The sequence below is a fragment of the Harmonia axyridis genome, chromosome 1 (genome assembly GCF_914767665.1).
Source record: "Harmonia axyridis chromosome 1, icHarAxyr1.1, whole genome shotgun sequence".
Lineage (NCBI taxonomy): Eukaryota > Metazoa > Arthropoda > Insecta > Coleoptera > Coccinellidae > Harmonia > Harmonia axyridis.
The window spans coordinates 44,246,266-44,262,837 of record NC_059501.1 but is presented as its reverse complement, the minus strand read 5'-3'; the positions used below and the strand labels follow the sequence as shown (position 1 = coordinate 44,262,837).

Below are 16,572 nucleotides of genomic sequence, written 5' to 3'. Positions count from 1 at the left end.
GGTATAAACATATAATCACAGAGGCGTGAGCCTGTACGTAACTTCTAAATGAACAAAATATAATACAATAGAACCGATACACTTAAAATCGACGCGACAACAAAAAATCGGACGCTTTTACGGTTTATGAGTTTATTTTCGCTTTCAAAATGATTACTTTTATTGCACTACGAGCACGTCTATATCCGAGGTTTTTTATTTTTTTATCTACCCGTTTTGTCGGCGTCTCCCTAGTTTGGCCATCTGTAATTTTTTGATTCGTCATCGGTATACCCATTGTTTTCGGTTTTTTGTATAATTTTCCTCAAAAAAATATTAATACTGTAGTTATAAAAGAACTGAACAGAGTTTCACAATTTTATGTGTTTAATTCAAATTTCAATTACAGGATGTTCCTAATTTGGAGGTACAAACGAAAATGACATGACTCGGATCATTTTAAGAAATAATGTCCTATAACATGGGTCTGGAAACGATTTGTTATCGAGATGCAAATGTTTAAGTTCAAGTTTTTTTCTCATAGCACCTTCCTTTCACAAGATATTCAACTTAAATTTGCCATAGATACTCCAATTTAAAGAGTGCCCACTTCTTTGTACCAGAACTACACTTTATGGTTTCTTGTCAGTTCTTGTCAAACAATTCTCAGTAAAATTCAATTATTTTAAGATCATGTGAGCTGTGATGAATAAATAATTAATTTAAAGTTTTGGTACGCATTTACCCAATCTGCAGAGAAGATCAATAAAGATTCGATAAACTGTTATTTGCATCACCTAAAAGTAGGACCACAAGAAACACCCTGAATTTCGAAAACGAATCATTTGCGGGCCCATGTATAGCACATTCAATTCTTTAATTTTTTCATTTTTCTTCGTACCTACTCATTTCGTACAATTAAGGAACAAACGAATGGTATGAAGTTCATACTATGAACAATCGAATCAAAAAAATGCTATTATTTCGAATAATTTTTGGTTCAAACTTCGTTATCACACCTTTCTTTCTCATATTACAGCTATGAGTGTAGATTATCTTAAAAAAAGTTTTTCGATTACCCCCTGAAAAAAAAAAAGATATATTCCCTTGTATCTAACAACAATTTCAAGTTGATCACATCATCATAACCATCATAGAGAAATCAAGAAAAATATTGGAAAACAATACCTACATAATATTTCCGAGATCTGCCTCCAAAATTGATTCCAATTCGGAATACCCTTTAACTATAACACATCAAATTATCTTATACGAAATAGAATTTGTGATAAATAGGTACAAACGAGTTTTATGTTTCATGAAGATTTAAAGTGATTTAAAACAGTCGAAACATATTTTGAAAAATGAAGTGCTAGCGGAAATCAGAAAAAAAAATATTCACGAATTACCCAGTCATAAAAAAAGGTACGCAGCTTTTCAACAAGAGAAATTATTTGAATGGGCTTCAATAGGTCCGAAATCGAGGACTTATAAATGCTTTCTGAAGAATAACTAATATCCACCTCGTTTAATATTCTTCGTCGATAGGGCACCGGACATCCGCCTCACAGAAACAGATTCTAAATAGAAATTCAGATGATCTTATGAGATTTTATATCTTTCTTTATCTATAAATAAATATATGCTTTCACTAGAAGACCGTTCTTCAAAAAAAATACAAGTTGAACTTGATGAATTTGCATCCCTATATGTATAATTGAAGGGATGCAAATTGTTGAATTAAAGCATTTTTTTAATTCAGTTTCATTATTAGTTGTAATCTTCTTTGGTATAGGTACCGTAATTCAAAAACTGTCGTCTCAGAAATTCTATAATTTCAACATCTTTCATATATATTTTTGATACGATACTTTTCGAGTCATAGTTTTTCACTGATAAAATTCTGTTCGAAGATTAATCAACTACTTTGCTTGAAAATCAAGCTCGTGAACAATTACATACTTGAGCTTGACTTGACTTGATTTTAGATATTTATTGCTTGACTTGATATCAAGGTACATGATATCACTTGAGCTTGATATGCACGAGTCGCACGGCATATATTTCTGCAATCTCGTGCGCGCTTAGACTAAATGAGGAGATTCCTCCAGCGCTGAGAGACTGAAGCATTTGCCAGTGTGAGTTTATAAGTAGTTTTCTCACATTTCTATGAAATATATTGGTAGATTTTGGTAGTTTCAGAATTATCTTTCCAAACTTAACCAAAATGGCCAAGAATTTTTTATCAACGCCAGCATTTTCAGCTCCTGTTGAAAGACAATTTTCCTGAGCTGCTCTTACAGTTACAAAAACCCGCAATAGGTAATGCGACAAATCTATAAGATGCCTGATGTCTCTTAGATCCTGGATGGAAAATATGAAATCAAACTAAGCCTGGAGGTTTCTCAAGATTGAGAATCTTTATTATTTTTCATTTTGTTATGATTTAATTTATGTTTCTATTACAAAAAAGTTGATATTTTCGGTTCCTTGAACAATGAGTTCAATAAATAGAAGTACACATTTTTGCAAGGTCCCTCCTCATTTCATCATTTTTTTTTTGATGTGATGCTACAAAATAATAAAGCTGCTAAAAATTAAGTAGCTTGATAGGTATGATTCAAGTAGTTGATAAATAAATACCTGACTTGACCTGAGGTTGAAAAACTACCACTTGTTTTGAGCTTGACTTGAAATCAAGTCAAGTTCAAGCCAAGTAGCTTGAAGATCAAGCCAAGCCGTGAATCATCAGATTAGATAGGTCGAGTCGCGAAGATTCGATTTGCTCGGACATTCCGTCGACCTTCACGTCTAGGCCGTCCGCTGTCGAGGATAGCGCTTGCCGACCGAAATGGTTTGCTAGAATTAAGAGGACTGCGACTGATTTGTTGGTAGGCTACATATGCATGTGCGGTGCAGCCGACCACGTCAGTACCTTGGACCGTTGTTCTAGACACGCTCAACTGCACGAAGCCGTTGTGACCTAACCTCATCAGATTAGAAGGGTCGAACCCAGTGTGACCATCTCTCAAAAAGCGAATCTACTTCTACTCTAATCTATAGCTTTGGGGAACATGAACAAATTTCTACTATAATTTTTTGAACTATTCAAATATCTGACACAAATCTAAACCCCACAAAAACCGTGGATAACAGAGATCTAGGGTGACTGTGGCTCCTACTTTTAATATTATGTAATTCTTGGAGCATGTTCTCATGACAAGCGCTCAACGCTCGTTGAACTTGCGATGAATTTCAGCATATGTTACATGATGCGCGCTTGCCAAGTGTATTTTACATAGGCCGTTGGATGTTAACATCCGTTTTGCAGAAAACACTACCCAATACGTTCTATTAGTGTTACGTCACACACCGCCATTTTTGGTTCTCCTGTCAGTGTTCGGAATCCAAACAAATAAATTGTCATTCAAATTAGTACAGTGTCGTTTGTAGGAATTGGCTTATTTTCATAAATAAGAGTATTTGAGGAACGATTTCAGTATTAATTGATAGACAGAAGGAACGAGGTTAATACCAGTAAGTTTGAATCCTGTATCATTCCCCAGATTTTGTAAAAAGTCGTGTTTATTAGTTGAACTTCAAGTTCGAACTCACTGGCATTAATCTCGTGCCTTCTGTCTATCAATTAATAGTAAAATCGTTCCTTAAATAATCTTATTTATCAAAATAAGCCAATTTCTTCAATGACAACGTACTAATTTGAATGACAATTTGTTTGTTTGGATTCCAAACATTGACAGGAGAACTAAAATGGCGGTGTGTGACGTCATCACTAATAGAGCGTATTATGTCGGAATGAGAGATGAGTATGAAGATAGACTTCATACTTAACCACTGAAAATTAAAGTTTCAGATTATACCGAACGTCCCATTCAACAGGCGAGTACATTTAACACATTACTTCATCAGTGAAGGAAATGTTGATTGGCTAGAACGCAATATTTATTTTATAACATAGACTGATTTAAAATATAAATAATATTCTCGTATAATAATTTCTTCTTTTCTTCATTGTCATTTCCTTACTTCCCAAGCTCGTCTCCTTAAGTTCTTGTCTGAATAAACACTATCTGTCATATTCCGTATCTCAGGACGTTTCTCGTTCCTCTATTTCATCTATCATATATGAATAATTCCGTATTGAAAGCGTCTGTTTCAATTTTGAACGATTTCTGACCGAAGAAAATTACGTCTATGTCGTCTATCAGCTCTTGCAAGCGCGCTCAACTGAACGGTTACATTAGAAACCTATAATCTCAAAGCCCGCGTTAACGCCCGCTGACAACGCTCGAGCGCTGGCGCAGCGTTGAACGCGCGCTTCATAAAAACGCGCGTTGGCATGTGTACGTTTCCCAAACTCGTGACTAGCGCGAATTGACAACGCGCATTCACAAGTACTTGCATTTGAATAAAATGCAAGTACTTGCGCGTTGTCAATTCGCGCTAGTCACGAGTTTGGGAAGTTATTTTGAAAATGAGGTATTTAGAAAATGAGGCTGAGGCATATATCCTGGTTTTACTCTATTTTTATTATTTCGTATGTTTATTGGAAATATATTCATATTTTACTTTTGTCGTATGAGAATTTTTATATGCATTACCACTTCTCCCCTTACACAGTACCTAGGTACTCGGGATCTGCCACTGTCGACCAGTTCCAGGTCCAGTGGCGTAGCTGTATCAAAATTTGTTGGTGCTCTCAATGACGGATAAAGGGTTTTCTTATTTAAAGAAACAAATTGAAATAAAATGTGTTAATGATATTCGCGGTGGTTTCCCTTGTTTTGCCCAAACGATGCAATAACTGCAGATGTCTCGCTACTTGGATTTATCGTCCTGTATTGTCAAGTTTTGGGCGCTTGCCTAACTCGGAGGAGAAAGCATTCCTTTTTATGAGTGTAATTAATTTCTTCTAATGATTACTCTGAATTAGGTATACCTATAGAAATTGATTTTTTTATGAAACTATAGGTCCTTCAGTTACCCTCAAAATTTTCACCTTTAAATTCATAAAATATTGATTTCCCCTCGGCCCTCATCCAACACTTCCAGGGCTATTTACAAGTCACTCAATAAGTCCTGAGATTGATGGTGCATAGCAGACGCTGCCAATGACATATTACCCTTTTTTCAAAATATGCGTATCAAAATTTCACCCGAAGTCAAGTTATATTGTGGATAAGATTTTGCAAATTTTTGCGTTCGCAGTCCATGTAGACTGGGGGCCCCTTATCTTTGACACGGTGGTAGCTAAGCTGCTATATCGTCATTATGGGAACTAGGGAATCCAATCCCGCACCAAAATATCAATCCCGCAGATCCTCTAGAATGCGGGATGGTTAACATTGTCAACAATATATTTACTTCTTCGTACTCAACCTATTAAACATGCTCATAAAAAGGTCTTATGCTATTAAAAGAATACTATATATATGAAATCGAAAAATCTGCCGATAAGTGCTGTGTCACAGTTTTTCCAACTAGAAACCATTTGTTATTCAAAATTTATTGTAATTGGTGTAAATCAAGTCGAGGGTCGGAGTTGTAAACAGCTTCCAAGTATGTACCCGTACCCCTATTCCATCTGCATTAAAAAAAAGATCATTTCATGTTTTAATAACTGGTCAAGTGTTGTTCGTATACTCGTGCTCGTACATAGATAGAAGCCTTTGATTCTGGTACCCACGCAGTACGAATAGGTTCTATGATTCGATTCCTCTTCTAAATTCAAAGGCGATGGTTCACGTCTCGTTGCTAGATTAGATAAAGGTACTTTATCCTCAACAACATGAATGAAATGGTCTTCGGTTTGGGATTCTAATGATTTCTCTATATGCAGGCTGTCAGTCAAACTCTTAATTTCATTTCGTAATGTTGATTTGCTATGAAGTACCTACAAATGTATCTTCTTGGCCATTTGTAGACATTGACTGGTATTCCAGAAATTCTAGATATTTGCCTGGGTTTTCTGAATACGGTACCATATTTATCATTAATGAACAGCGCACTTTTATTCTAGAAAATAAAGCTTCAACCATGGCTTTACTCAATGTCTAGTTATAATTACTTACTTTTCAATTTTCTGATCATGAATAGTAGTGTAGTTTCAGTAGTAACTAGTGTTGCATCTTCGACCGTAACTTATTAGTGGTTTATTGCTTTCTGGAATGTTTCAAAAAACGTTTGCGCTTTTATTGTCTAATATGCAATTTTAATATTGAATCCCGCAGATCCCCCATGGGAAATCCCGCAGAATTTCAGAAGGACCCCGCATTTGCGAGATTTGATTCCGTAATGTGAACCCAATATAGGTACTTGAATCCAACCATATTTAATATACATACCTATATGAACTCGTAAAATTGATTTTTTATTATTTATAACCTTATCATTGGAATTTAAGAATAATAGGGAGGTATGTACCGAAATTTTGAAAAATTGTTTAAAACTTTTCGTATCTTTTAGAACGATTTTGTTTTGAATATAGGTATTAGTAGTAGTAGTAACTGTTATTTATTGTTAAACAAATGGCCATCGTATATATATATATATATATATATACCTATAATATATTCAAACGGAGATATTTCGTCACAATCCACCTGACATTCATTTCTTAGCTTCCCATTTAATTGCGTCCTTGCGGAAATGAAATACGTAAACATAATGGCGTATTAGTTCAAGCTATGGCCTATTTAATTCATGGTCTATAACACCATTGGTTCGAGAGTTCATATTCGCGAAGTTTATGACATTATCTACGTTTCTACGTCGCAGGGAGTCTGCGATCTAGCCAGCAGTCACCATACCGTTGAGCAACATATCTAGAGGATTGGTCGGATGAGATCCGCCTCTCCTCTAAACTAGCTAATTGTACGTCTGTATCCCGCCCACGATCCGCCGTTGGTTGAAATGTAATGGAATATCTCAGATGAATTGATTACATATCAAATATAGTCGAATCCGTCCAATAGACTGGATGCATTCGTTTATATTGATTTGTGACTGATATAATTTCAGGTAGTTAAGGCCATCAAACTGAAAGGACTTGATTTATTCGTTCAAACTATGGATATTTATGATGTATTCAATCAGTGTTTTTCGAGAGTACTAAGTAAAAATGAAATCTGAAAATACGTGCATCATAAAGGAATAAACCTACCAACTAATCCTATTCATATACATTCCTACTTATAATTTTCGGTGGAAGTATGACAGTTCTAAATGCTTGAAATTTGTAGGTATTTACCTTTTGCTGAAAGAGTAGGCATGGTATATTTCTTCCAATTTTACTTGAGAACTTGAATTAGTGCAAAATGCTAATAATGCTTGTCCAGTTCATTTTATCTCATGCCGCAAACGTCATAAACCAGAGATGCATCACGATTTTGGAACCCTAGAGTTGAAAATAATATTTACGCGATCGCAGATATTGAATTCTAATTTCGATTATTTCAGATAATTCACAATTTGAATAGCATTTTTTGTCATGTCACGTCATTAATGCTACTATGTTATTATTCTGTGTTGTAATTTAATTATTCTATAGTGACCTACCTACTAATTCGCGAACTGTAATATATGAACATTATCATCTCTTCATCCTATGATGATAATTGTATTATAAAATTATAAGGGCACAAAAGTGTTTTAGATGAACTTGGAAATGTTCTGTCTGAAGTTTGCAAAATATTCACCTTCAGTTTTTTAACATGTGCCAAAAAAATTAGAGAAATCCTTAAAACCTCCCTCAATTTCTCGATGACTGTAGAATCCTTCGTCGGTGTTTGACCAAGTTTTTTTAAACGGCTCTCGATAACCCCCCAAATCAGTTATATTGATGAAATATAGAAAGATGAACACTACTCCCACCAATAAGAGTAATCAAATTGTCACATGGCAGCATTTGTTTTATCCGCATTTCCCCTACTATTTCGGCAATGAAAGTGATCAAAGCGACACATAAGTATTTTGTACCTATATTCTTTCAATAATTTTCAATCCTCTCGAGTAATTTAGAGATGCAATGGATGAAGGTCTCACAAATTTGGTTGCTTTTATTTGTCGAATTAAACACGTGGATCGCGTGCCAAATTCTATCCAATGGAAGCAACCAAAGTCAAAGTAAAAGTCGATCTAAAGGAGGACTATGATAACAAGACCCCATTAAATTGGATTGCGTTCGTTGAATAATATAGTATTTTTTATTTTGAAAATTGTTTGGTATATAAGTACCATTTTCTGAACTTTAATTCACTACTAACTGCATTCAGGGGGATATGTACCTAATTTGTACACAAAGATACACAAAAACGATATCAACAAGTAATAAATGGCTTAAATTTATGGTACACTGAATCATCATAAGAATACCAATAAATTCCATACATATAGGTACCTACCTATTTATTGTAGTTAGGTATAGATGAACATGATGAGCGAATTATTCTACAATAATACATAAGTATGCTAATCCTGTAGGTTTATGTCTATCAAAAACATAAAAAATTAGACGATTTTGTTCAAACGCATTTTCAGACGGTAGGTAATGTATGATGCACCTACTTAGGTATATCTCTACCTAAAAGAAATTTAGCGCCTACACTTGATCATTCACCCTAAGTGGGGAGGCTACCTCCCGAACGATAGCCTTTTAACCCTGTTAATAATTGCATAATTGGATCGATTTCAGGGGCGGATGCAGGGGACGCACCCATGGATCCGCCCCTGATCGAGTTTGGCTAAAATAGGTGTAGACTTTTAGGGAAATTCACATCTGCTTCGAAATATGTTAACAGTAAAACTTATTCTTACAATACTTATAGATATTTTTTTATGAATTTTTTGTTGAATTCTCCTCTTCCATAATGATTTTATTTTGAAGGAAATTATGGTCAGTTGAGGAGCCCTGCGTGTTCTCCCTCTGAAGAAATGAGAGATGAAGGATCACCAACTCCTGGACCTCCTTCATTCTTGCATATTCACAAGAGTTCTCCTTATCATCAAATAAAAGATGGTAAGCTTTTTGTAGTTTTCGGTTTGGGTGAACATGAATAAATGACTAGGTATTCCACTCAAAAAATTTCAACCAATCATTTTACCGCATATGATACGAATCACTTAGCAACGAACCAATATTTTTGTATATTGGTTGCATGCATGAAAATATCCTGGTATTAACACGTGTGCTTTAGGTGAATATTTTTGTGACGTTTTCGGCATTTTGTGGCGTGTTTTCGATAGTTTGAACTACTGAGAACATTCGAGGGATTGTCAAATAGGTACCAATCGGACATTTAATTTCTCCAGTGAAAAAATAAAAAAAAAATGTAAAGTAATATTTTTTTAACAATAAGACTTCGTGCAGGTGCACTCATGCTTCTTGTTGAAATATTATGTATCAACGTGTTTTTTCGATTTTTTTCGGAAAAAATGCATTTTTGTAATCTATTACTCACGATAAAACCTAGTTCTTAAGTATCAAAAATGAACAACAATATTTTGCATGAACAGGGGTTTCGCTGTTTTTAGAACAACATGCCTATTTTCCTCGATTATCGAGCAACCAAGTTTCATACGAGCTTAAAACTAATTTGGTTTTGCCCATTTCGAACGAACTTAACTAAGATATTTGAACTCGATTTAAATTTCGAGTTCTTCATAGTACGTCGAACCTCTCCGTTCGAGACAGCTCAAAATTGCAGACATTTGGGCTCAATGATAGCCCGTTGTTCCCTTGGAACATGCTCTCAAAAAACAGATATCGAGATCCATGGGCGCCCGCAGAAATTTTTCTCAGGGGGGGGCAAAATGAAAATTATTGAAAAACGATAAGGCGTCCATGATTGTCATTGAAAACCGGAAAATTGTTGAGAATCCATTACTTCCCTTTTTTCCATGCCTTTTGGATTGAGAAAGTAATATTGAGGGTGTTGTGCTGAAAAATGCGGCAATCAAAATCTCAGGGGGGACCATTTTAGTTTTTCCTCAATGGTCAAAACTACCTTCTTCCTCTTTGAATTCATGTTCGTATCAGATCGTTATCTACAGCAGAATTCTAGAGTTGACTATTGCACACATATGTTCATAATGTTTCCTGCCGACAGAAGCACACGTTACGTTGATGTACTTCCCCCGACGCCCGATTATTACTATGGCGCATGCGTAATGAATTGAATACCGGATAATCGAGTGGATGTCTGCTCGTGGGAACGGATGAGTGAAAATGTCGACGAGCAGGGATTACAGAGTGAAACGGATAATAGGAGAACGGATAATCGAGGTTCTACTGTAGCTATATACCTAGTAGATAATGATATGTAGTGATAGTTTTGTTTTTTCATGCGAATTTTGTAAAAATTTATTATATATTTGCTGGAGAATTCATTTTACAATTCATGAGCAACCACCTTGCAATTAATTTTTCGGATTATAGAGATTGTATTTTAACATTTGTTTCAGGTTACAAAAGTTCGTGTCCGCCGAGTGAATCAGGAACTTACAGCGGCTTGGACAACCTTCAGTCATTAAACAGTAGTGGTGGAGGGGGTGGGAGCGATCAACAGAACCCTTCTCACCTTTTCCCAACGTCTCATTACTCCCCTGAAGAACATAGCGACTATCAGGCGCTGGAAGCGAGTCAACATCAGCACTATCTAGCTGAACATTCTCCTGAATTCTATGCTGCCAATAGTTTGTTAGATTCCAAGTACCACCAACAATATGTAAAAAACTTCGTCAGATCAGGTAAATACATCTCTAAATCAAAATCTCAAATTCTTCGCACGGAGAACTGTAATTAATACATACATACGTATTAATCGATCAAAATTCGAGAAAAATTGGAAATCTATAAATCATCCTTAAGAGATTTTTTATGAGAATCCCATTAACATGAACCGTTGAGCTTTTACCCAAGGTATGGCTGAAATTGTCATCAAAAAAGCTATCTAATGATGCAATACTATATTAGCCATTTGAAATAAGGAAATAGTAGTCTGTTTCCGGTATAACCGGAAGTTGTAGAGGTCTGAAAATATTTCAGAAATAATATTATTGTTTCAAACGCCAACATTCAAATATTCTGCACAAAATTATGATTATTATTATTAAATTATGAATTAATTATACTTAATTCATGATATGTAAAATTTAGTTATGGAAACATCGAATTTTACTTTCTTTCTGCCTTTTCCGGAAGTCATAGACTACTCCACACAGTTATAAACTCCGGTTTTTCCTCATTGAACGCTCTTCCTCAATAACTCTTGAAGTATTCATTTTAGGTAGATATAGGGTTTGCTTAAGTAACCCCATTATTTTTGTAAGTTGAATCCACTAAAATAATAAAAAAAATAGGTTCTAATTTAAAAATCTTGAGTATTGATGAATTTGAGTTGTCTAAGTTCATAATCTTCTTATAAACACCCTGTACCATTTTGATCCAAACCGTAAACAGTCTTATAATTCTACGTATTTGCAGAATAGAAAAAGAAACAATTTTTTCGAAAAAAACTTTTTTGACGAAATATTTTTTTATAAGAATCTCATTAACTCATGAACCGTTGAGTTTTTACCCAAGGTATGGCATATTGCCAAAATTGTCATCAAAAAAGCTATCTAATGATGCAATAATATACTGGGTGTACCATTTGAAATAAGGAAGTAGTAGTCTGTGTCCGGTATAACCGGGAGTTGTAGAGATCTGAAAATATTTGTGTCAAACCACAATATGCAAATTTACTGCTCAAAATTATGATTAGTTTTCCATAAACGTCTAATAGGACATCCCGGTGAATCACCCTGTATATGAAAACCATGAAACATGAGTGCACCTAATTGGCGAATGAATGACCCTTACTCAAAAGCTCCTGACTTCACGTCGGTGCCTGCATTTTTCTTCATATTTTCAATAAAATGTTTTTCACAGGGTGTGATAATTCTCAATCATAAAACGAAGTATGGCCTTCATTTTCAAACTTTCATATTAAAACTCAATTAGGTGGCTCCTAATTTTTTCTCTTCGAACATTTTGAGCAATGTTAATAACCTTTAATCGGAATTAATATTCAGACCTTCGTTGACGGCAACTGAGTCACGCAAATACGAGCCTTATTTGATTCATTAACTGATCGTGACTGCCATTCAATAAATTTATGCTGTTTACTATTAAGTATATGGTTTGAAAGGAATTCTGAGAAGGTAGTTGTTAAACGTCATAAGTTTTAGGAACGTCTCCTGCTTTAACGGACTCGAAAGTCCCGATGGCTCGATAGAGAAACGAAAATGATTCAAATGTTCTTTGGATTCAACAAATTATTCTTTCAATCAAGCTTTTCCCAAAGATCACCTTACCCATAGACAAGGGCGGATTCAGGGGACCTTATTAATATAAAAATTTATACTGAAAAATATGCGTGGACAGTCAGAAGGGTGAAAGATTGGATAATATCCAGAATGTTTGAAGACAGGTTGAATGTATTGGTATTAGGCCCGGTGCACACATCCGACTTTTGCAGTTACGACACCGTTGCTGTGTCGTACTTGCGGCCTGTGGTACAAAGAATCAAATGGGAGCATGCACACTACCCGCCGTGCAGTTGCGACGTCGTAACTGCCAGCATACGATCGTTTTTTCGTAGCATGTCCCTCTAGGCCGCAACTGGGCCGCAGTCGTACATGCGATCTCTTAGTACTCTTTTCTATATTGGCCTGTGCACACATACGACTTTTGTCGTGAGTTCGCACAATGGCAGAGAGGGAATTGGATATCGATTTCTTCATTGAAGAAACTTCAATGAGATGATGTCATCAGAAAAATTTATTGGGTAGTAGTATGTTGTTCTCATCAATTCTTCGAACAACAGGATTTTCAACAATTCATCTCTATTTCTCATGATCGGTGAGTCCGCTGGTAGCCTATATATTTTCTTCCGAACGATTTTATAATTGTCTATAGTTATTGCGAAAGTAATAAAGTGTCTTATTCAAACTCTTATTGATAAAAATTTAAATTCAATTTTTGAAACAGCTAGAGATTTCAAGATCATATGAGTGACAGTTTCGTAGAAATCATGAAAAACTGAAAAAGTTTTAAATTTTTATGATCCAACAAATACAATGCGCACTAGTTTCCCATTCAGCCTTGTGAATGTAATACTTTCTGGACTTATTTGATTATAATCAAATAAGTCCAGAAGGTATTACATTCACGATGCTGAATGGGAAACTAGTGCACATTGAATTGATCCGGCTCCGCAACCACGCCGGTGTAGTATGTAGTGTGCATTGAATAGGTACGACACCGCAACGGGTGTCGTAACTGCAAAAGTCGGATGTGTGCACCGGGCCTTAATGCCTATACACAGGACCATTTGCAGCGGTCTAAATGTTGAAAATATTATACAAAGATATGCTTGTCAAAAAATAGGAGACCAGAATTTGTTATTAAGTTTTTAATATTTGATCATAGGTTTTTATTTAATAGGTGTAGTAAAAAGAAATCCATTATTTTTCTAATAGATGCCTGCAGTTATCTGTGTCTCGCGTTGTTTTGTCCGATCGGGTTTCACTATATGGCGTTAGAAATATGAGATTTCGCACTACAAAATCATTCTGACAGTTTTGTAATGAGTTGACTCTGTTAAGTTTGAGTGCGCCACAAAGATGGACACTAGCAAAAAGAAAATACACTATATTTCATTATTTTTCTTAGATAGAGACAAAAATACAAGCCAGTCGGCTGAAAATGTAAATACTGTTTTTGGACCTGATACTGTAATAGCCCATAACGTGCAAAAAACCGCATGGACCAAATTTCCACAAATCACTGCAAAATTGCAACATAATCGCCCCATTTTTGAAACGCTTGTTAACTGGTGATGAACAGTGGACCACTTACGACGACGTCAAGTAAAAACGGTCGTGATCGAAAGGCGGTGAGCCTTCGGAAACGGCTAGGAAGGTTTAGCTGTGTGTTTAGTGAGATTGGCAGGGAATTATCTACGGGGAGCTGTTCCCCTAAAGCATAACTGTTAACTTGGAACTGTAGTTATCGAACGAAACAGCACATATTTGATTTGATTCAAATTCTTCAAATAAATTGGATCATTCTAACTATGATAATTGAAGCCTTGTTCTTCATTAAAAAATAATGATTTTCTTTTTACTACACCTTAAACTTTCTTGCGCCTGAGTTTTCTTATGAAATAAATTTACATATATTTATGAATTATGTGAAATTTTTCAAACTTGTTTTTGTCCTACAAAAATTTCGGAAATTGAATATGATATGATTTACTTAAATCCATCATTCTATAAAAAAAATACTTGACCCAGTAGGTACCAACAAAAAATTTCCACTATTTTGCTTACCTATGATATATGAGCCGTGACTTTCTATGGCCCCCCCTCAAACATCGCCTGGATCCGCCCCTGCCCCTAGATCTAGCTGGCACACAGTTGTATTTAGCCAACGGATCACCCTGATAGCTGATAACCCTACGTGATTTTCAAATCTACCTAAACTTTAGATCCTTCTTGAAATAAATGAAGATAATTGAGATTTATTTAAGACATTTTTCCCAACAAAAATCTGAATTTTGTTAATTTCCGATACTTAGACATACTGGAATAATCAATGTTTAAAGGTTGTAGGCAAACTTCTCTGTTCCATTAGTAGACGTTTTGATCCTTTGATTGAACCTTCTTCTGACTCTAAAATAATGAAATTATGTAATAAAAACATCACAATAATAGTTTACATTCTAAAACGCACCGAAATGCGAAGAGTTTGGGTGCACCAACTGTATGTAAATGTCCAAGAATGGGTAGCACAGAGATCAATCACATAAACGTTTCTTATAATCTGAAGCTCATTTTTTCGCAATTTGTATTTATAATCAATCAGTTTATAGCAAAAAAGGAATTAAATGACAACCGCATTTGATCAGTCATGTTTCCGATTAATCAATTTACAATTCAAAAAAGGTTGCTAAAATCAGCCGAAGGGTTCAATAGAAAATGAACTACAACTTCATTGAAATTTCGTCTGTTCCCCTTATTTTACCGATGTATACTCGTATCCATTCTTATATTATTTATATTTTTTGCTAGGAATATCGGATTATTTAGTAATACCTAGCAATATTTCGGATTTTCTTTGAATTCATATGTATATTGTAAGCAAAATGATCTCTCCAATAAGTTCCAAAAATAGTGAATACCTCGAGCGCAACAAAATAATAAATTTCAGCTCAGCATGAGACATTCAGAATAACATAGAGATAAGCCTGACCACATACATATTCCATTTAATTTTGAACCGTTGAACGTTTTTCTTTGAATGCTTAATTTATTCGGGTAGATAGGTGTGTAATTCACCATCAACGAAGGTATTAATAGGGAGTTCTTTCCCACGAAACAATCATCACTATGGAGGACTCTAGACATGCATGGCTTACGATTCGTATCGTTTGAATGTTCGGTGGACATGGTACTTAATTTTTATGGCCCCTATAGCAAATATCCCCTTCCTAGCACAGGTGTAAACTGTGAAACAGCTAGTTGTTTTAATAAAAATTCGAGAAAAACGAGGAGTTGGAATTCGGCAAGAGCTTTCGAGTAAAAAATAATTTTTTTCATAGATTTTCAACAGCCTGTATCTTTTCAACCGAGTCGAATTGGAAACATGGTAAAGAAAAAAGAGTTTCTTTTGACCTCAGGAAACTGCTGTTAAAATAAATGTACCTACTATTCAGAGACTCACCCTGTAGGTATAATATAGACTAGAGAATATACCTACTGGTTACTACCTACAGTACATAACTTGTAGTTTCTGATGATTACAATTTCCTTGTGGTAACGAGCATCATGAAATATTTAAAAATCTCGTGGTTACTTCAGCTTTCAAGAACACAAACATTTTTCTGGAAATGTTGAAAAAGTCAAATTTTTTATCTTTGGTTTATAATGTTGAAGTTTGATTACACAGACTATGTCGCCTTTCGAACAACACAGATAATCGTTTTATTAGTTACAAAAATCAACTAATCAGTTAACTTTCCCTGTTCATTTCACGTCACGTTTACCACTTTTTTTCCGTTCCTTATTTTTCCAAAAAGTTGTTTTTTGCGCAAAAATGTCGACTTTTTCACTTTCAGTCATGAGCGTACAAAAAATGCAAATTCAATTAATTTCCTCGTTAATTCTTTACATTACGTTTCTTTGCCAACAAAATTATTCTCTTTATTTTTTGATTTCTGATAGACTACAATATTTAAACAATCTTGATTATGAACACGACTTTGTCCTTAGTGAGCCGAATGTAATCGTTTGTGACCATTTCCGGTTCAAACTTCGAAAATTACAGACATTTTGACGGAATAGCAGAGCGATATCTTTACTATTTTTGGAAGTAATAAGTTCCATTTAATTTTGTGAGTTTGACTTTAACTTAAGTGGCTTTGAATATTTGTCCTAATAGTTCATGAGTTCCATTTTATTTTTGTTATTTTGAGTTTATGGGTAAAAACCCCATTTTCTTTTGTTATCTAATAATAATAATATGTTCGG

General features: G+C 34.9%; 1 protein-coding gene across 4 annotated transcripts in view; it reads left to right on the top strand.

Moving 5' to 3' along the window:
• LOC123671092 (ETS-like protein pointed) overlaps positions 1-16,572 on the top strand; it is a 315,036-nt gene that overhangs the window by 293,913 nt on the left and 4,551 nt on the right. For 3 of the 4 annotated variants that reach the window (XM_045604770.1, XM_045604773.1, XM_045604772.1), the window contains 2 exons: positions 8,885-9,016; positions 10,462-10,746. In XM_045604770.1, coding sequence (XP_045460726.1) covers positions 8,885-9,016; positions 10,462-10,746 — 417 coding nt within the window. The remainder of the gene's footprint in view (positions 1-8,884; positions 9,017-10,461; positions 10,747-16,572) is intronic. The other variant, XM_045604771.1, reaches the window with a different exon arrangement.